Source organism: Alexandromys fortis, unplaced genomic scaffold, assembly GCF_014885135.2.
Source record: "Alexandromys fortis isolate MF-2015 unplaced genomic scaffold, M_Fortis_MF-2015_v1.1 scaffold_18, whole genome shotgun sequence".
Classification (NCBI taxonomy): domain Eukaryota; kingdom Metazoa; phylum Chordata; class Mammalia; order Rodentia; family Cricetidae; genus Alexandromys; species Alexandromys fortis.
The window spans coordinates 11185534-11207620 of NW_026067897.1; the positions used below are offsets into that span (position 1 = coordinate 11185534).

Here is a 22087-nt window from a genome sequence, read left to right on the forward strand (position 1 = left end):
AACCTTCTGTAAAGCAAAGGACATAGTCAACAAGACAAAACAGAAGCCTACAAATTGGAAAAATATTTTTACCAACCTCACATTGGACAGAGGGCTGATCTCCAAATATAAAAAGAACCCAAGAAATTAGTCATCAAAAAAAACAAATAGGGGCTGGAGAGATGGCTCAGTGGTTAAGAGCATTGCCTGCTCTTCCAAAGGTCCTGAGTTCAATTCTCAGCAACCACATGGTGGCTCACAACCATCTATAATGGGGTGATGCTTCCCTCTTCTGGCCTACAGGCATACACACAGACAGAATATTGTATACATAATAAATAAATAAATATTTTTTTAAAAAAGCATAGATTTGCTAAGTAGCCAGGACACTATTCAAAAGCAAAGCAATAGTAGAAATCAGAAATAAACACATTGCATAAGGTGACAGTAAGCCACATGAGTAAGGATACTTGGATCTTTCTTTATGGGATCCAACAGAAGAAGTTTGTCTGCTAAGGGACATGCAGGGGTAGTTCTTTACTTTGATTGAAAGATGAAATCATATCATCATTTCTTCATATATCTCTTCCCACAATACACTTGATGTTACACGCATGCCCAAATTTGCACAGGCATAAAATGGTATAAAAGGGATTCTCCCTAAAAGGTCACTTTAAGGACATCACTTTCCCTATTGTTCTTCTCCCAAACTCAGTCTAGGCCATGTCAGCTTATTGCCACTTGTATTGGGAATATATCTCAATAAAAACTTGCCAAGTCTGATGGTCCTAATGAGGAGTCACTTCCTTGTCGAGAGAGGACTATGCTTGCAGCTCTATGCGGGTGGGGACCCTAAGTTGCTAATAGGTTGTTGAGTGTGTTGTTCAGAGAAGGGTGTGTGTGCACAGTACCTTCAGGCAAGGCTCTCTGGCTGTGAAGTTCATTGTTGGAAAGAGGGGTGTGTGGATAACCCAAGTCAATTGGAGTCCCAAGTTGTTAAGCTGCACCTTGTTCTTGCTCACCTCTGTGATAGGAACAAAATTAGGCAACTGTTATAAATGAATGTTCCCTTTCCCAACTGCCCAGTCCCAGATAACTGACTCGGAGGCTGAAAATTATAAATGCTCAGTCAATAGCTCAGGCTTATTACTAGCTAACTCTTACACTTAAATTAACCCATATTTTTATTTATGTTTTGTCATATTGCCTGGTACTTTTTCTCAGTACAACATGTCCATCCTATTCTTTCTGCATCTGCTGGCAACTCCTGTCCATACAGAGATACAGGCAAAACATTCACACACATCAAAAAAAAAAAAAAGTCTTAAAGAAGAAAGACGGCAAAAAATTCGAAAGTGAGTGGGAAGGAGCCTTCAGGTATAATCTCTCTGCCTCCAGATATTGGCTTCCCTGGGGTTACCAGGACACCAAGTTAAGTGGCCAGGCCTTGGCTCTCTGCCTACTGAGCCAGGAGAAAGCTTTCTTCTCAGTGAGAGGGCTTCAGCACAGAGGCTGTGGCTGCACAGTCCAGATTGGGACGGAGGCAACTACAGTTCATCTCACATTGCAACAAACTACACTTGCGGCCCATCACCTCTGCCATAGTAATCAGAATGATCTGTGTAGCAGCATCAGACAGAAGTCTAGTCAAAGTCACGTGTGTACCCCTTCTATATTCTTCCTGAACCCCTCTAACACCCAACACCTTAGAAGCAACCATGGAGGGCAGGCACAGCTGCCCGTGATCTGTGACTAGGAAATAGGGTCTCTGCTTAAGCCATGCAGGAGTAGACAGAAGGGATATGATTTCAAACAGGACTGACATTTCTCTCTAAGTTGATTCTTGGAATTCTGCCTTTCAAAATCATCAGATTTTGTGAATATATATAAAATTTCTCCACGATCTCTAGTCTGAGAGGTTTAAGAGAGAGTAGTTAAAATAAAACCCGTTCACACCTACTAGTTGTTCAGTAACTGATCAGCTACTCTAGAGGTTCCTGTTGCTTGCTTGGGGACAAGGCCAGCTGGGAGAAGCAGCAACCATGTTGTGTTGTGCCCTCCCCTCCCTATGGGAATATGTGTAACTCCTCCCTGTGGGAATATCAAGTCCAAGGAACACAAACACACAGACCTTCTAATCCTGTGGCCCAGACAGTGCTCATCCCCACAGCTGCTCTCCCTGGAGCTATTGCCTGCTTTCTAAAGACTGATGTTCCAGGAGACTGAGGGCCTGGCCCAAGACAGTCACCCTAGTGATCTCTCTGGAATGTGAGCCCAGAACCATGGCCTTCAGAACCCATGGCCTGCTCAAAGATGCTGCTTACCTAATCCCCCCCCCCTCATCCCCCACTCCTGCCCCAGGAGGCACTTGGTAAACTCCCTATGGCACCCAAAGATCTCCGTCTCTCTATTTGGGGGGTTTCAGAAGGTTTCCTCCACAGCTCACAAATCAACCTAATCTTTTTGCTTTCAAGACTGCAATATCCTAGGACCATGCTAAGAGGGGTTGAGGGGATACACCAGGAAACACTTCTAGAGAAGCCAGCCCCTCATGCCAAACAGAGCCTCCGGTCTCAGGGAGAAAGAGGGCTGGGTCAGCAAGAAAGGATGCTGACCCCACAGGTCAGCCAGAGGAGGGGGCCCTGCGATCCGAAGGAAGTGGCCACAGGGAGTGCCCGGAAGAGATTGTTCATGCTTTCAAGCCGGGCCAACCCTTGTGAGTAACAGAGGGCGTGTAGGCTTGGCTATAAATACCTGCACGTTAGGTCCCGCCCCTGGCAGAGCCCCGATGTTCCTCAGACTTGGGTCCACAATTCCACAGCCACTACCACGTCGCTGCGGCAGGAAAAGAAGCATGCCTCCCTTTTACCATTCCTAGAGTGGTAGCCTGGGAACCCGGGACCCACTTGGGAGGAGGAAAACCTCTGGGCGCCCCAGTTACTCCAAGTCGGGCAGCTCAGGGAATCTGAGTGTCTTGTACTCAGTGAGGGTCTCTCGCATCTTTAGCGGGGTAGCGCTGTCTCTCTCAAAGTAGAGGGCACATCTTGCTGGGCCTCTAGAGGAGGATTCTGGGAGACTCCAGGATAATTCTGGGAAAGCCAGCCCACCTTCAGGACTTTCGGTGTAAGGCAGTTCAGATAGTGAGCTTTTTGACGCAGGGTGTTGTCCCTGTGCTCCTCGGATAAAGAGCTCCGAGAATAAAGGTTTTAGACGTGGGGGAGGGACAGGCCTGAGCCAGGGGCCTTTAACTTGCTAAAGAGAACACCGAGGCCAGTGACTGGGATTTTGCCTCAAGGAATCATTATAGGGGAAGGCCTTTTCATGATTTATAAAACCTAGTTCCTAGTCTTCAGGTACAATTAGTTCTAGCAGGAAATCCCCTGAAACAACGCATTGCTAATACCGCTCATCTGCAAGTCGGCCATCAGCTGCGGAAGTTGATAAGACCCTTCCTGCTTGGTCTGGAGCCTCCCCTGACAAGCTTTCCCATCGCCCCCTTTTATCCTAACCTGCAGGAATCCATGCCCAGGTGTCCATGAGGCGCGAAAGCTTTCCATGATCCTAGGAATTACCGCTTTTCCCCACTTGAGAGCATCTGAGTGGATTTTCTTGTCACAGCATGCCTTTCTTGCGTGCATGCCTCGTGCTCACGGAGGTCAGAAGAGGCCAGAACTGGAATCATAGACAACATTTGAGAGAAAGCCCAAAATAAAGAGAAGCCCTGTCTTCCTCTAGAGCAACAAGTGCTCTTAGCTACTGAGCCATCCCTCACCTCTTTTTTTGTTTTTGTTTTTGTTTTTGTTTTTGTTTTTGTTTTTCGAGACAGGGTTTCTCTGTGGCTTTGGAGCCTGTCCTGGAACTAGCTCTGTAGACCAGGCTGGTCTCGAACTCACAGAGATCCGCCTGCCTCTGCCTCCCGAGTGGTGGGATTAAAGGCGTGCGCCACCACCGCCAGGCCAACCCTCACCTCTTTTCTTTTTTTAATAACCCATCAACTCCAAACTGTGCTGCTCTTATATCCTTCCTGGGTGGGGGGCCATGCATTGGTACATAATGGCTCTACGGGAGCCACATGGCTAAATAAAACTGACTCTCCCTCCTCAAGAAGTCATGAACTGCCTTAGCGCCTCAGTTATGGGTGGGGCTCATGGACCCCTCTCTGCTCCAGCCTGCATACACTGGTTTGATTGTGTGCAGACAACACAGCTGTTGTGAGTTCACAAGACACTCTCCTCGTGCTCTGATCTTCCATGACCTTTGGCTCTTACAATCTTTCCCCTCACCTTGGGGAGGGGCCGTGGCTTAGATGTCCCCTGCATGGCAGAGCGCTCCTTAGTCACTTATTCTCTGCACTGTGACCAGTTGTGAGTTTCTTCATTAATCCATCCACTGCAGGGGGGGAAAGGGGGGGAAGAGGCCCTACAGCTGCACCAATTCATAGGTACAGACACATGGATTTAGACCTTAGTTTAATGCTATGTCCATTTAGCAAAGTAGTAGTAGATTCATCATTGTGGCCTGGGTGCTCTCCACTCATGGGTTCTTGGCCATATTCACAGTACCAACATACGTTTCTGCCTCTGGTGCAAGCCTTAAAACCGATCAGAAAACAGTTGGTCACCTTCCCATTCACATTCGTACCACTATTGCGTAAGGGTGTATCTTGCAGCACTGGTCATTATTGCAATTCACAGGTTTCATAGCTGGATAAGACTTGATCACACACACTCACAGACACACACACACACACACACACACACACCAGTCTGCATGGCAGCTTTGGTACTATGATACCTAGCAAGCAGGGAGTATTAGCCAGCTTCCCGGTTAGTTCCAATGTGATTTCTCTATTTCCAGATTGTGTGGTGTCTTCAGCAATAGGATTTTTATCAAGTTCTTGTTGGCAACCAGGAGTGTTTGCTGTTTGATTGGTTGGTTGGTTGGTTGGTTGGTTGGTTGGTTGGTTGGTTCTGCACAGCCCTGACAGACATGGAAAGGGAGGGTATCCCGCACCTGGTACTGAGCTTCAGAGATGAGCACCATCTCCTGTGAAGGGAAATTGTAACTAAGTTCTTATATGACATATACTTAGGAAGCTTATAATATAAAGTAGGTTCCTATGTGGATTTTCAATCCCCCAGAGGCCTGAAAAGAAAGAAAGACAACAGAACAACTTTTTCATTGATTGCACTCTGCATCCTCCTCTGAGAAGCATTGGCTCATAGAAGGTAGTGAAACTCTGTATCTAATTGTGGTAAACTGTGTTACAGCAAGAGCTTGGCTCTAATCTAGTGAGAGAGACAAGCAAACAAGAAGGAAATTCTTGTAACATTAAACAAGAATGCATTTGATGGTGAGGTCGGTGCAAACACTTTATGGGGTGGGGGATGGGACTCCACTCCTTACCATACTATGTTGAGGTATCTTCCCAGTTCCCTAAGACTTTAGAGAGGTTCAGTATAGTGGAGCCTGCCTACAGTCCTGGCACTCAGAGACATGCTGGAGATGTCAACCCGGACTACATAACAAGCTGTGGTCCTGCCTAAGCTAAACTACACAGTGAGACAGGGGGTGGAGGTGGGAAGCAGGTGGGGGAGTGGGACAGGTGAGGGGTTGGAGGGTGGCGTGCAGGCAAAGGCAAGAATGAAGAAAAGAGGGGACTGACTTTGGAGAAAAGAAAAACAGCCACAGAAGATTGCAGTGACGAATCCAGAAAGACAAGGCCGATGACCGAGAAATCACCCAACACTGTCTAATTCAATGGCTTTTCTGTAGTGAGTCCAGTGTTCTTTGCATGTTTCCGTGAAGAGCAGTCCCTAAAAAGTCAGTGTGGATCACCATTCTCAGTCCTCACATCCCTCTGGCCATGCCTGAGGTTTTAGTGAAAGAGTGTGATTTACTCAGTCAGAATGGGCATTTCAGCAAGCTCTCTGGGACATCTGCGTACCTGTTCCAATTTGAAACACACCAGTCGGTCTATAGCAGAAGCCAACAAGGCATTTTGACCAGTTTCTCAGACAGCGAAAATGCTGATTACTGGTTCATATTATCTCGTACAGGCATTTCCAAAGCAGCGGGTATCCCCACCTATCCCCAGCCTGCCTATCTCCTGGTTCCGTCAAGAAAATGAATCCTTTTCTTTCAAAGAGGAAACCAACTCCTGGGTTTTTCTGGTGCTGCTAGTAATTTTGCAAGAGTCTCATTGGTAGACCAGGCTGACCTGGACCCTGGAAATGTTTCTATCTGGGATTTCCCTGGTACCAGGATTACAAACCTTTGTACCACACCAGGAGGGAAGAGGGATGGTAAACCATAAATGAGCTAGCTGAAGTTGCTCACAGAACCGAAGCACTCAGAGTTAGGGTTCATCTCCCATGAGCCTCCTAGATTCTCTCATGTCCCTGTCCTCTCTCCCACTGAATAAGAAGCTTTCCAGTAGTCATAGCCCATCACACCATATACCCAGGGGTCCCCAGTCATTCTCCTTCTTCGGGCCTGAATTTGGTCACATGCCCATCCTTCCACTTGATAACAGTTCTGCATTCAGGTATAATTTAGAAAAGTCATGCTCACTAATCTCATGGCAGGATACCCGACAGAAAGCCTCATGGAAGGCACACAGATGGGGGAAGACGCCAGAAAATGCCACCATCAGATCCCATCTGGGCGACATAGGGAGCTCTGCTTCCAGTTTCTTTTTGTTTGTTTGTATTGCTTTTTCAAGACAGATCTCTGTGTATACCCAGTCTATCCTGGAACTCATGCTGTAGATCAAGCTGGCCTCGAACTCAGAGATCTACCTGCCTCTGCCTCCCAAGTGCTGGAATTACAGGAGTGTGCCACTGTTGCCAGGTTCGTCCCCAGTTCTTAATGCTCATTAGGTGGGTGTTAAAGTATTGCCATTGGCCACAAACAGTCTTTAGGAAAAGCCAATGTAGGAATCTATTCACCAACATCTACAGCATGGGTACAGGGAAAACACCCACGTCTTTTCAAACCCATAGCTGAGTTTTGGTCTGAAGACATCCAAGAGCATATGACATATGAGTAGCGTTGTAAGCAGAAAATGTGAACTGTATGATCAGTAAGAAGGCTTGAACTAACTACTATTATTTTAAGATTGGAGGTATAGTTTACACGTAGACTCTAGACCTAGGCCAGGCGGTGGTGGCATAAACCTTTAATGCCAGCACTCAGGAGGCAGAGGCAGTCGGATCTCAGTGAGTTCGAGGCCAGCCTGGTGTATACAAAGCGAGTTCCAAGACAGCCACGAGAAACCCTGTCTCAAAAAAAAAAAAAATACAATACAAAACAAAAAAGAATACAGACCTAACATGTGCTAGGCAAACAGAAAAATGAAGGAAAACAAAAAGAACCCATCTACTTTAAACTTCGAAAAAAAAAAAAGTGTCCTTGAAGACTTGTATTTCCAGTGAATAACATCCTGGGGGTCTTGAATGATGGGTTGGTTAGTTTTAGTTTTATTTGCTTTCTTTTTTTCTTTTTGTTTAATTGTTTTGTCTTGTTTTGTTTGTTTTAAAACAGAGCTTCACTTGTAGTGCAGACTGGAAGTCCACCATCAGCTCTTTCCCGAGCCTCTGAAGTGCTGGGCTCTTAGATGTACCACCCTGCCCGGCTCTAACGGGTAGCACTGGAAGGTGCAAAACAAAAGTTGCTAGGAGGGAGTTGCCTAAACTTTCTAGGAAATGACCTCAGCTAGAAAAAAAAAAATAGAAGAGGCCTTCTGCCTGACAGCCTGGCATTGTTCCTCATTTCTTTCCTGTTCCACCTGGACCACGGACTTCCTGAAAACAACCACCACAGCTGACGGCCCTTCCGACTGTGCAGGACACTCACACAGGTGTAGACCGCCACTCTGCTCTCCCTGAGGTCCTGGCGAAGTCTTCCTGCAGAGTTGCTCCTAGGCCCCCCAGACTGACTGAAAACCCTGGCCCTGTCTAGACTCTTGTCCCTCCTTCTCTCGCAGCTTCACCTCTCACAGGGTTTGGGTTTAGGCCGGCCAGGAAATGGGGAAACAGGACTCTCCCCACTCCAGGGTTATTTCCTGTACCCGTCTTCCTGGGTCACTGTCCACAGTGAGTTCATTCCATTTCCCAAAGCCACAGCTCCTTTGGCCAGGGCCCCCTAGCCTACCCTTGGCTTTAGAGACTGCTTCTCCATCCTACCAGTTTGGGTTGGTGAACCGGTCCCTAAGCAGCTGGTACCCTGCGAACCTCCAGCCTTACTAGATTAGTCGTGTAAGTTTTGCAAACTATAAACTGTACATATTTCTCTCTGTGTGTGTATATATGTAAGTTGTATGGGTCTATGCATGAGTGCATGTGTGAAGGCCAGAGGTCAACTTCAAGTGCTTCCTGGATAATCCTCCACTCTATTTTGTGACAGGGTCTCTCACTAAATCCAAAGTACACTTATTCAGCTATGTTGGTTGGCCAATGAGCTCTGGGGATCCCCTTGACTCCTCCTACAACCCTGGTGCTGGGTTATAGATGCTACTACTACAGCCTGGCGGTTCAAGTGGGTGTTCAGAACTCGTGGCCTCGAGGTTGTAAAACAGGCATGATACCCACAAGCCATCTCCCCAGCCCTTACACAGATTTTTTTTGAGGGAGGGGGTCTCACTATGTAGCCTTGGCTAGCCTGGAAATTGCTATGCAGACCAGACTGGCCTCGAACTAACAAAGATCCAACCTTCCTAACCTCCCAGGTGCTGGGATTTCAGTATGGTGGATTCCTTTGACTTTTTAAAAAGATTTATTTTCAAAGTGACAAACATGTCCATAAAAACTTGACATAGAAGCTAATAAATGTTGTGGGGAAATGTTTTAAAATAGCCTAAAGATCAATCTTTAAGAAAACAGCGCTTCCTTCTTTGGCGTTATTTATTTTCCCCTTTCTAAATGTAATCTACACTTAATGCATACCTAATGTGTGTCTATAGAAATAGAGTCCACATATGTACTTCAGCAGGGCCTCCTTGGTGATGTTAACAGTGTCAAACATTGTCCTTACTGGATGGTGCCTCTAAGACAGATCGATGCTCTCCATATGCCGACAGTAGCAATAATGAATGCACAGTAAAGGGGCAGTGGGACTCGGATGACTAAACAGAGAGGACTGAGGCAGAGAGTACCCGAGTTGTCCCTAGGAGCTTCTCCCAGCTCCACCATCCCAACAGGGAAACTCTTGGGTAGAGGGTCATGTCTGGCCCAGAGCAGGACAAGCTTCTGCTGCCGCTGCAGCCGCTATGCTGAGCTGATGATAATGATGATGATGGTGGTTCTGTGACAGCATTCAGAAGCCACAGCCACAGTGGGCAAACCCACCACACCTTATACAGGTCCTGGGTACTGGAGGGCGGTAGGAGGTCTGGTCCTGAAAATCAGACGGACTTTTGGTACCAGTTCACCGTGTACCCCGGAAAGGTCGGGTCTGGCTCTGGGGCGTCGACATCCCGCGGGTGTGTGTTCTAGAGCTGGAAGAGGGTACCAGCTTAGACTGGTGTGTTCAGCCCCTGGCAGTTTGTAGCAGCGTCTAAGCAGCAGCAGAGGTGGGGTGGGGGTGGGGTGGAAATGGAGGTCGGGGAGTTCTGCTCTGCGAAGGGCTTGCCTAAACCTTTCAGGGTCTCAAGGTCCTGGTGACTGGGAAGCGAGTCCCAGTCGCTGATATGGCCCTACTCTACTTTCTCCAAGTGCAATCTCGGTCTAGGAAGCAGCCCCCTGCCCATATGCCTGCCTTCCTGGGCACTCAGTCTTGATGCAAGAGAGGAGGGAGCAGGCATCTCAGATGAGCATCTGCCACACATCATAACACAAATGAAGACAGATATAGTGTAAGATAACATTAATCACCACCACGACAGAGCGACATCAGAGACCTCATGGCCGAGGCAGAAGTCACTGACGCTACTCTTCCAGTCTTCTGATATTATGGACCTGGAAATACCAGAAAGATGCCCTGGCTGGACAATGGGTCAGGCAGGCTACTGAAGGTGGACGCTCCAGAAGATAGTATCTACCCTAGCCCTCCACACCTACACTGTCATCCGCACAATTTGGCAGAAAACACCCAAGACATCCCTCTCAAAAGAACCTGTCTTTAAGAGTTTGCGTTGAGAACCACACAATTCCCACCCTTTCTCTTTCCTACTGAAATGGGCTTCCCAGAGTCCTCTTACCTAATTCTTGCAAACAACTCAGGTTTTGCATTAGTTATTGGGGAACCCTGGGTGTAAGTGAAACTAAACCACACATAAGCCCACAGAGGCCAGGAAATGGGACAAGGGACAGCTCTTAGGTGAAGAAGCGTGGGTCTACTTTGTAGGAACACACAGACGCAAGCAGATACCACTAACTGGAAAAGTGACCCTTGGAGTAGAAGGGAAATGTGGTCCCATAAGTCTCCGTGATTGTGGTCACAGAGAAAATAAGTGCCAGCAAACAGTGAGCAGATACAGGGACGGACAAGGGCGCAAATGACTATTTTGCTATGCTGTTTAAGGTTGTGATGGGGGAGAACCTTGCTGTGCAGGGGAGCACTGACCTTGCATTGGTGTGATGATTCAGCCTGACTGTTTCATTCTTTTTCTTCCCCGTATGGTCAAGAATCCTGGAAGCTTGAACTATTCACAAATAGAAGTCACATTCTCTAAAGTTTTCTAACAGAAACTTAAGGCCAGCATTCACAAAGCTCCACCCTGCAGTGTGCCAGCTACATGTTCTAACACTCTAGGCTTTTTCTAAGTGGTGCTCATGAACACCAGCCTGGGGATTTTCATTATCAACCATTTTCTGTTGGTCGGCCCCCAACCAACTCACGATTCCTCACCAGAGTAAACGAAGGAGGAATGCGTCTCTGAAAGGCTAATTAAAAGTAAATCTTAGAAAAAGGCCATTTCGTTTTCTTTGGAGAACCCCACCTCATTCAAAAGGTGCCCTAAACCTTTTCCGAGACCATCAACAGCTGTCTGTCCTTAATGAGAGTTGATAATTTGGTCCTGAAAGTTCTAGTTTCCTCTCCTGCCCCCACAACGTCACTAAACTTAATCACCCTCCTTCTTCACAAACGAGTTCCCACTAGTGGAGACTTTAGGAGGGCTCGCAATCTCTCCAACATAATCCCACTGTTCCAGGCCGTTGACGAAGCTTTACTGCCTGTTTGTCTCTGCCAGACTGCTTGGCTTTAGCCGCGCCTTGGCGACTCGGAAACCTTGAAGCCAAAGGATGTAAGCCCGAGTCGCTTCTCGACTGGAAACCCGAGCCTGTAGTCTCTGCTGTACAGTTCGTTCATCTTCGGGTTCCTAAGGCGGCTCCCAGACACAGTCCAAGGGCAGAAGTACGCCACGCCTTCACTGCGCAGCATCTCGGTGACTTGTTCTGATCACCGCTAGCGCGGTTCAAAATCCCTCTACACCCTGATCCTTGCCGACCACGCAACACACCCATTCACTCTAGACAAAAAGAATGGGTAATGAATGAGTCAGGTGACTGCCAGAGAGACACTCGGTTCTCACCTAAACCGGCCACCTACTGAGTTCACTACAGAGGTATTGAATAGAAAATAACGTTGACATCAAGCTTGTTGGTGCGTTCTTGTAAGCCCACACTGGAGAGCCTGAACTAGGAAAGTCGTGAGCCCAGGGTCAGCCTGGGCTACACACACGTAGCAGGTCATCTCCCTTCACACAGAGAAAGGGGGTGGAGGAGGGAGAGAGGGAGAGAGAGAGAGAGAGAGAGAGAGAGAGAGAGAGAGAGAGAGAGAGAGAGAGAGAGATCAAAAGATTTTTTTCTAGAGTCAGAAAAATCACTTGATTACATAACGGGACCTTCGGAAGCCTCCCTTCAGCAGGTAGGTTTCCGAACTGGTGCAAATGCAATTCTGGGTGGGCCAAGTTCTCCTGACTCAGAAGGCCGCCAGAAACCGCGCGGAAAAGGCGAGCAGGAAATATCCGAGCGCGCGATCAGGGTGTCCCCCCCCACTCCCTGCCTGTGCCCCACAGTTAATGTCATCCCAGAGATTTGTTTAAATATCTCCTGACTGTGAACTCCTGGAGAGGGGAGCGGGCACCGCTGGAGCAGGCACCTCTGCGGTGTGCTGTGACAGCCTGCACTGTGCCCCAGTCCACACGAAGCATAGAAAGGGGCCGAGGCGGCCACCAGTGAGTCCGTGTTTTGTCCTTTCCACGTGGCTGTATTTCTTTCTTTGGGTATCGCTTTGAGCAAACACCGTTCCCACTAGAGTGTAAGGACAGTGCGCGAAGAAGCTACAATTTAGACTCTTGATTTTCGGAGAAATGCTGTAGAAAGTAAGTGCGTTGTTATTGAAGGGATAAATTAGTATTCCGCATGCTGTACATAGCCCTTCCAGAAAAAAAAAAAATACTGTAAAATCCGATTTCGCAGTAAAGCCCCTTGGGGGGAAGGGCGTCACCCTAGCTTCCTCCCTCCCCCGCCCCAGTAGGGCGCCAAGACACTACTTTTGCTAAGGAGCAAAAGGGATGGGAAGATGGTAAGGAGAATGGCAATCCACGGAAATTTGGACGGACATGGAGATACATGTAATCATATTTACAGAACGGAGGTGGATAGGGAATGCTTAGTTATCACAGCAGGAAGTAATAACAGCCAACAAACTTAAATTAGACTACTAAATAACCAGATGAACAGAACGATATAAGTAGTGTCTAGCAGGACCAAAAAAAAAAAAAAAAAAAAAAAAAAAAACCTAAGTACTGAAAGTATTGATTGTGACATTGTAGGATTACTCCAGAGAGAGAACTCTCTGGCACCCAGCCTGATCTAACAGTTCCGTGTGTGTGTGTGTGTGTGTGTGTGTGTGTGTGTGTGTGTTTTGCAAGCATGTCCATCATTTGAATCTTTAATTACTTTATAAAGTACAGAAATCCTACAATCTCTTTATTGTTACCAAACCCTACACTTTTATATTCTAAAACTCTATCTTGTAATCCAAATATTTTTAGTTTTACATTCTGGTGTGTAAGCCTCTGGCACCTGGTGTGTGTGTGGGGGGGGGGGTGACACACACATTCACGCACCTGGCACCTACCTGCTGAGTGTGTCCTGCCTCCTTTCTCCCGACAGCCAGAGGAATGTGACAGGTGCGCATGCCACCATTCCTTCTACCCCTCTAGCAAGTAGTCGGTGTGTTTTAACTGCCAACGGAGAGGGAAACCACATCTCCAAACTCTCTTCTCATGGTTTCTTCAGCTCTTCATAAGACAGCTGAGGAACAAGGACCTCACCGCCTTCCTGACTTGCGTTCTGCAGATCTTCACGCAGACCCCCCAGATTCAGAGGCATCGATTTGGTGAATAATCTTTCTGAAACCATTTAGGCCAAATATTTAATAAGACATCAGCTAAAGTAGAAATAAAACCTCCAAAGGTAGCTTCTTAAGCAAGAATAATTGAATTTTGTTTTCTTCTTACAATTATTCTCTCCTTCCCCCTTCTGTGCGTGTGTGCGTGTGTACGTGCGTGTGTGTATTTGTGTGTGTGTGTGTGCATGTGTGTGCCAGCCACAAAGTGTCTATGAAGCTCAAGGAACAACTTGCAGGTGTCAGTTCTTTCCTCATGGGCTGCAGAGATTGAGCTCAGGTTGTCAGTATCAGAACTATTACTTATTGAACCATTTTTATGGCCCAAGAGTAAGTTCTTATTCTTGTATTCAATCAAATTGTTTTTGCTCGGAGCTGCTAAGTACTTTATACAGTAAAGAGCACCATTATTAATCACAACATTGTGTTTGCACCTGCCGCATATTAAACACTGGGACATGGCCATTTTTTAATATTCTTGACGAAGTTAGAAAGGTCAGCAGTGGGGATTCTGAGTTTATGTATGGGACACCATTCAGTGTGAAATCAAAACTGTTTGGTTATTCAGAAATAAGGCACAGGGCAAACTTCTTATTTAGAAGAGCAGGAAAAAGGCATTATAGCGAAAATGGAAGAAACAAAGATAGACCTCAGGTCAGAGATCTCGTGAAACACAGAGTGGGTCATGGGCTCGAGCCCATCCCTCAACCTCCTCCAAGCCAGGACACTGAAACCATGTTTCTCCAGAGGAATCTTTTGGACCCAGAAGGAAGCACCTTGTAAGCAGGAAGAATAGATTTGTGGTGAAATAATGGCTGGAAAATACTTCACCCTGTCTAAACAAAGCATAGAAACATGATGTGTGTGTGTGTGTAGGGGGGGGTAATGGACTTGACAGATACTGTCTGTGACAGACACAGTTCTGAATATTTAAAACAAAATGAAGGATTATGTAACTCTATTTGCTTCCTAGCACTCCGTTCCACTTTCCTGAACACCTTTCCTTGCATGTCCGCTTTTCCTTACTAGGGCCACTGCAGACTTAAAAACTACATGGGCGCTGCTGGCAGACTGAGACAAGTGAAATAACTTCACTGGGATACCATTCATCTCTTATCCCCTTGTACAATTTGCAAACTAACTTCAGGTTTAGTGCCCGTTAGCTTTAAAGAGCTTACTCTATGTCCTCACAGGAAAACAACTTTCTCGTTACTGCTTTCAGAGGTGTGCAGACGCCATAGCTGAAGTCTGGATATGTCCGACCAGAAAGAGAGATTGGATTCTCACCTCTAGACACTTGCAAAGAACCTCGAAAACAGAGATGAGGAAAAACAAATTTGCCCATAATGAATTTATTCCAAAGATAAACAGTAAAAAGTTGAGATAAATTTTATATACTTTTTAATTAGAAATGATTAGCCGGGACTGGACTAAATCATGAACAGGCAAAGCACCTGTCCAGCACCTGCCAGGTTCTGAGTTCTACCTCCACGATTGATCACTGAGTAGGCACCTGGATCCCTTCATCTGAGTGTAGCAACCCACAAACGTGATAATGTCTGAGTCAAGTCTCAACTTTTTTTCACATTTTACACCCTACCTGTGCTGGCTAGTTTGATGTCGACTTAGCACAAACTAAAGCTACCAGAGAGGAGAGAGCATCAACCCATACAATGTCTCCATAAGAGCAGGACATAGGCAAGCCACTAGAGCAATTTTAAAACTTGTCATTGGTGTGGGAGAGGGCCCAGCCCATTGTGGGTGGGGTCACCCCACCCTATTAGAAAGCAGATTGAAGGAGACTATGGGAAGCAAGCCAGTAAGCAGTACCCCTCCATGGCCTCTGCATCAGCTCCTGTCTTCAGGTTCCTGCCCTGTTAGAGTTCCTGTCCTGACTCCCTTTGATGATGTGTAAGCCAAACAAACCCTTTCCTCCCCAACTTGCTTTTCGCCATGATGTTTCATCAGAGCAATAGTGACCCTGACTAAGACACCATCTTTCATTTTAATAGTGATGTCTCCGGTGTGCTCCAAAGCCTTTTCCTGATTTTACCACCAAGGCCTATATTCCTTTAATTAAAAGCAAAGATTTAAGAACAACAGGCATTTCAGAAGTCTGTGGCTGATTACAGCTGCCTCTCCAAAAAAAAAAAAAAAAAAAAAAATCCCATTTGTAGCTAGCCTGGACTCTCTGTTTGATTTTTCATGTGTTGTTGCAATTGTTTTGTTCAGTGATGTGAATCAAATCTGTCTTGGTGAATGCTAGGCAGGCACTGTACTCTGACACTGAACTACAGCTCCCTTATTCTGGGTATTCGCTAATTCAGTCCTTTCGATTCCAGTCAGATGGGAGACTAGAGAAGCCCCAAGGTCGGTCTTCTCTGTCTCTTTGTGGTCCCGTGGTGGCTCAGAGGTAACTAGGCTTTTCACACAATTGTCCAGGAATTCCAGGGACACAAGAAACAAAATCTAAAAGTCCCTCCCACATGTCAGTCCCAGAACAGCCTTACGTTCACTTCTGCTGCCTTTCGGTGAGTTAGACTAGCAAATCCCGCTCCAATAAAGTGTGGGAAGGAATGAGGCACGGGCACAAATACCCGAAGTAGGCATTTGGGACCAAGCTTAGAATTTAAAATCACCAACACAGCATCACCAAGAAACGTTCCCATCTGCGTCTGTCCCGTAGGTTCCTTTTAAACACAAGAGGATAATATTCATTTCTCTTTCCTTGAGTCATGTCAAAAGAAGGAACGCCTCATAGAAACAGTTCCTCGCGTTCACGTATACGAAGCTTGCCATTTGTTTTGGAGGCTGTTTCCTGATGAACACCGAAGCTTCTGTAACCCTTGGATGGTAGTGAAGAGCCACTGGCTGCCAGAATTTTACCTAAGCACTCAGGGGCTGTGCTACTGTGCGCGCGTGCGCCTGTGACCAGGGAGGAGTCTTTCAGCCAATCATCTTAAGGCAAATCCAAACCTGCAAATACATAAGGCTGCGGGGGAACTCAGCAGAAAAGCTGCCCTGAGAAGACTGTCAAATGGCAAAGCAATCCTTAGTAGATGCTTCGTTCCCTTTACCCGAATGCTTGAGAAAGAAAAGAAATTTGCCTCTGCCAATTGTCGATGGGGATGAGAGGCCCTCCATCCAGATAACATTGCTTAATAATTTTAGCTATCTTGTCTTCCCACCTGTATCTTAGAAATGGTTAAAAGGGTAACTTAATCAGAGTTTGGACTTTGCCCTAAGCACTCTATCTCCCTTTCTCCCTTCCCCTTTCTTCTCCTTACTTTATTTTGTTAAGAGATAGCAGACAAGCTTTCCGCAGCATTTCTTTGGACGCAGGCACTAAAATGTGTAGAGAAATCTGACCTGGCCATGTATCCTTGAAAGTGAGCCTGGGCAACCCCACTGCTTACTGCACAGTCTACAGAGGACTCCTGAGAAGTCCCTGAAAATGAACTCAGTCTGGGAGCAGAGTACCCTCTCTGGGATCAGAGAAAGAACCAATAGAGAATAAGGGAGAGCCCTGAATGAGAATTAGCCCTGAAGCCAAGCATACTGCACCATGTTCCTTTAGTCACAACACTTAGGAGGCAGAGGCAGAAGGATCTCCATGAGTTTGAAGCCAGTCTAATCTACACAGTGAGTTCTAGGACAGCCAGAGCTGCTTAGTAAGACCCTGTGGGTGGGGGGGACAACCGATCAGCCCGGGGAATGCAGCTTGACTGTAGGGCACTTGCCTATGTACAAGACAGAGACTGAGAGGAAGACAGAAAAAAAAAATAGGTTAGATAACCACCCTGAGGTGAACTTCAAATTTCTAAATAGAAATTTTTAAATGATTTATAGTCACTTCTAGTATGTCCAACAAAATAGGCTCAATCTTTGCCAACTAGCATTCAGAAACCCCATTTTAAAAATGCACATTGCCATTTTCAATAGAACTCAAAAGTCAATGCATCATATAAATACACGCTGATCAGAACGTGAATCCCAGTGCCTACCTCTGATGTGGGATGTTCCTTGGTATGACAACACACCTCTACCCATATACAAAGGGACTCTATATTAAGAGCCAGTAATGGGGCTGGGTGGCAGCTCTGTGGTGGCTGCTTTTTACCTGCTTTGCCAGAAGCCATGGCTTCAGTCCCTAGCATGTTTGGGTGGAGAGGAGATCGACTTTGCAAATGTGGCAGGCTTTGTTTTGTTTTCACTTGGAAAACAGTGCCCAACTGGAAGGCTTGCTCAGGCACAAACTGCAGAACGACACTGAGGAAACACCTGGCACAGGAAATGCCCACGACAAGCCATCAGTTCCCATGGTCTGAACTGCAGCAGCCAGCACAGGTTTACAGAAGCTAAGGCTGAAGCCTTGTACCTCTTTCTTCATGGTGGGGTGTGAAGGACACATGCTGGACCTGGCTCAATTCTTCACATGTGTAAAACACACCGCACACACAATCACTGAGAAACCTGGGTTTGAAACTTGCAAAATATTGAAAAGCAACCATTCACATGTGTTAGCGATAGTAAAATACCTTGCTGAAATTATATACTGAAGCTCACTAACCATCACAAAACAAATTTTATTTTGATTAGTTCCCGTGACTCTAAACGTATGGGCATTAAAGGCAAATTTCGTGGGATGAGGGATCAAGACTTTTGGAAGAAAAGACAAGTGGCAAACACATATTATCTGAAAAGCCCCTTTAGGCAGGTCAAGGTTAGGTCTGAAAAAATAAACCAGAATTGCTTGGACAATCTCAAAAAGTTTACAGAATTATAAACATTTACAACATATTTTTTTAGAAACCAGTGTCATTTGGAGTGTACAAAGCAAGTTCAGGCTGTGGGAAATTTTTCGTAGCTGAACCCATTACATCTGAACATCCTAACTGTAGATTTAGGGTTTCTTGAAAGTATTTAGGTGTACCATTGTAAGAAATGAAACCTACAATCAGCAATACACTTCTAATTGTGTGATATTCACGGTATCTTTAAATTACCTTCAGATAAAACCAATGTGATAGAGATTGATTTTAAAAAGATTCCAGATTTTATTTTTTTTTAGATTGAAAAAACACGAAGGACAAAATTTCTTCGGATCAAAACACTTTCGAGAAATGGAATAAGTTGGTGAGATATTAAAAACTGGTTGAAACTGAACCAGTGGTGTAGGGGGAAGAAGTCCCTCAATACATTTTAAACAAAATCTCATATAGCCCCTGAAACTGTTCAAGTGGCAGACAAAATAAATTACCATAAATTATACGCCAAGACAACTTAAAAACAAAACAGCTTGACGCTAAGGATTTCCTTAGCGCTTCCAGGAAGTGTGTAACACTGCTTCTGGCCCGCAGGTCGGGTCGGCAACCGTCAAATGTCAGGATAGTTGCAGTAGTAGACCGCTGAGCTAGCGTCGGACACCACGGAGGAAATGGCTCCGTGGCTGTCTGAGAGGTTCACACCGCAGTCATGTCCCTGGTAGGGAAGACCCATCTCCGGCTTATACACAAAATGTAGATACTGTTCGAATTCCGTGCGGTCCACCTCCCCTAGGAGCTCGGTGGGCTGGTTGGGGTCCGTGCCCTCCCGGCAGGGCAGAGCCTCGGGAGGGGGCGAAGGCTGCCCCGGGCCATGCGCGGGGTGCTGATGCTGCTGAGGAGGCGGCGGCGGCTGCGGCGGTGCCTGCGGTTGCAGCGGCTGCTGGGGTTGCGGGTGGAAACCGCGCCCGGCGCTTGCGGCGGGGGAGCCCATGGCGCCGTAGTACAGGTGCAAGGCGCTGGGGGGCGCCAGGATCCCCGGCATCGCAGGACCCGAGGGGTCTGGTCCCACTCGCATGGGGCCCGCGGGAGGCTCGGCGGGCACCGTGTAGTCCGAGACCTGTGCGTAAGTGTAGGCGCTGGCCCCCGGGCACTCTCCCGGCAGCGGTGCAGCGAAGAAGGCCGGGTCCTGCTCCACGCCATCCAGCGGGGATGTGTCCGGAGTGGGCAGAGGGTAGCCGTCGAGCGCAGGGGCGCCTAGGCCCTGGCAATCGCGGTAGTGGGCACCCATATGCGGGGGCAGCAGCGGCGGGCCGGCCGCGAACCCGGGCTCCGGGAAAGGCAAGCCCAGGCCGTCCATAGCCACGCGACCGCCCTCCGGGCCCAGCGCGCCAGCCTGGGGCTCCGCCAGAGCGTGCAGGAAGCCTCCCTCCACCCGCTTCATGCGCTTCACCTGCTTGCGCCGCCGCGGCCGGTACTTGTAGTTTGGGTGATCCTGCATGTGCTGCACGCGCAGCCGTTCGGCCTCCTCCACGAAGGGCCGCTTCTCCGCCAACGTCAATGCCTTCCAGGACTTGCCTGCAGGGGAGGTGGAAAGGCCCGCGGGGTTACCCAACTGAGTCCCCCGCACCCAGGAGCCTCTCTCGTGCAACTTTCAACTGGGCGACCCGTCGAGAAACCGAGTCGAATTAGGATGAAAGTCTTGGGCCTCCTTAAAGGCCTTCTAGAGGAGCCTGCCTCCCATACTTATCTCCCCTTAATTGGAAAAACTAGCAAAGTTCTCTGGGCCGGGAAGGGGTCGGACCAGTGGTGTCCCGGTGGCCATTCAGAAGCGCTGAGAAACCCTTGTATTTGCCTTTGGGTGCCCAAAGACCAAAGCCCCCAAAGACCAAAGCCAAATGTTGCTTTGATGAGAGAGGGAGCCGGAGGAAGGGAGAGTCGATAGCACACAGGTTTTGTCGGGCGCAAGACTGGGGGGGGGGGGGAGACTTTGGCTTTAGAAGTGGCTCAGCGATTCGCTGGAGCGCGCAAAGTGGCCTGGGTCCCCGAGACTCACCTAGCATCTTGCTCAGCTCCGCGTTGTGCAAATCCGGGTTCTGTTGTGCCAGCCGCTTGCGCTCGTCTTTAGCCCACACCATAAAGGCGTTCATCGGCCGCCGAATCCGGGACTCTGCCTTGGCTCGACTCGAGGTCCCGGCTGGCGCCCCGCTACTCGCCACCACCTCGCCTTTCACCTTCACGTCCCCGAGGGGGCTCAGGGACTCGGCCCAGGGGCAGGGGCCCAACCCTGCCATCACCGCGGGCAGCGCGCTCCGGGGCTGGCTCTGGTCGTCACTGGCGTATCCCGCATCCGGGCTGCTCATGGCGCTCCAGACCGACCCCGCGCTCCGCTACCCGCCACGGGACACGCCGCTTCCCCCGACCCTGAGGCAGGGATGGGGAGCTAGCTCAGAGATGCCCAGAGGGACGCGTTAAGTCCGCGCGGGCTCGAACCTCCCGCTGCTCTCCTGGCTAGTCCTAAACTACCGCGCCGAGGGCGACCCAGTTCTACCCAGTAACACTGTGGGTGTCCCCGGGCCGCCGGCCCTTTTCTATATAGATGCGGCCAATGGCGCGGCGGGGGCGGGCCGGACCCTAGTCGTTCTGCCTCCGCCCAGCCGGTGGTCCGAGTCCCAAGTCCCTATTCAACCCCACACCCGCCCCTTTCCCCTCCCCCGGTGGAGCGCCAGGACTACACCTGCCAGGGGGAGAAACTGGCTGGAGCCGGGCTCTGGCGCCAAGTCCTCTCTCTGACTCGGGAAATAGGAGTGCTGAAATTCAGCTGTCTAGGGGTGCTCACTGTCCCGGAAGATTGGAGCACTAGCCACAAGGTGGTTCACATTAACATACTAGATATCCACTCCACTCTTTGGGAAAAAAAAAAAAAAAAAAAAAAACACTTTATTACCGGAGGCAATCACCTTCATATGGTGTTTTTCAGGGGAAAAAAATCCTGTTCTCCCAAGAACTCATCATGTTTTACATCCTATTAAAAATGTCGAAGGTAAATTGTATTTTTTAAAAAACAAAGTTTAACATAAAATGTTACATCGCCGATATTTCACCCATGAATCAAAAGTTCAAGTCAACCCTGGAAAATTCTATATCAAACACAAAATACACATCAGAAAAGCTGCTCGTGTGTGTTTAATAAAAGAGGCAAGGCCTGGTTTTATTTCTAAAGACTTACAAGAGGCCATAGTTCCATCCCAAAGATCACAAAAAATATATAAAATAAAAGGCAAAGAGAGCGGTGCTGTGATGTTCGTTAGAGGAAAAGAGTCAGCCCATTTAAACAACAAAACCCACAATGTTTAATATGGTTACCCTAACAGATGGTTGCACAGAATTTCTATATATATTTCTAAAGGCTGGAAGGAAAAACTCGAGAGCACTTAAATTTACCCAGACCCGAACATACTTTTCTATGGGCTTCTAGACATGTCGGTCCTGCTCTACAGTGCTTATCCCAGAAGCCACTCACTCAGCACCCTGCGAAACTTAGGAAACTAATTTAGCCCCTAACCAGTCTCTTGAATGGGCAGCCTTATAGCTTCTAAGAGAGGAAGCAGACTAAGAGGCTAGCACAAGCCCTGGGAGGATATTACTCACAGTGAGCAGCCGGCCTTCAGACCAGAAGCTCCCAAAGAATGCAAGTTCGGAGCTGCTTTTGTGTTTGTTTGCATACTGGTGTTTTCTAAGAGGACCGACGTGGTCATTTTGCATCATTTTGAGGGAGGAAAATTCAAAGACTGGGGACATAACTCAAAATGCTTATCTAGCAGGCAAGAAGAACTCAGCAGAGGCAGGAAAGGTAAGAAGTTCAAGATCACCCTCCTCTAGAGTTAGAGGCCAGTCTGAGCTACCTGCAATCCTGTCTGGGGCTGAGAAGGGGGAAGGGGGAAGAAGGGGGAAGAAAACTCTGTAACAATGTAGTTTCCAGAGCAGAT

The 22087-nt window shown here is 47.8% G+C and overlaps 1 protein-coding gene across 1 annotated transcript; it reads right to left on the reverse strand.

Annotated features, from left to right (window-relative positions):
- Positions 1–17901: 17901 nt before the first annotated feature.
- Positions 17902–20742, reverse strand: Sox17 (SRY-box transcription factor 17). Its single transcript, XM_050165692.1, has 2 exons — positions 20155–20742; positions 17902–19676 (listed from the first exon to the last, which is right to left on the reverse strand). The coding sequence occupies exons 1-2, from the start codon at positions 20459–20461 to the stop codon at positions 18712–18714; spliced, it is 1272 nt and encodes a 423-aa protein (XP_050021649.1). The 5' UTR covers positions 20462–20742; the 3' UTR covers positions 17902–18711.
- Positions 20743–22087: the final 1345 nt, after the last annotated feature.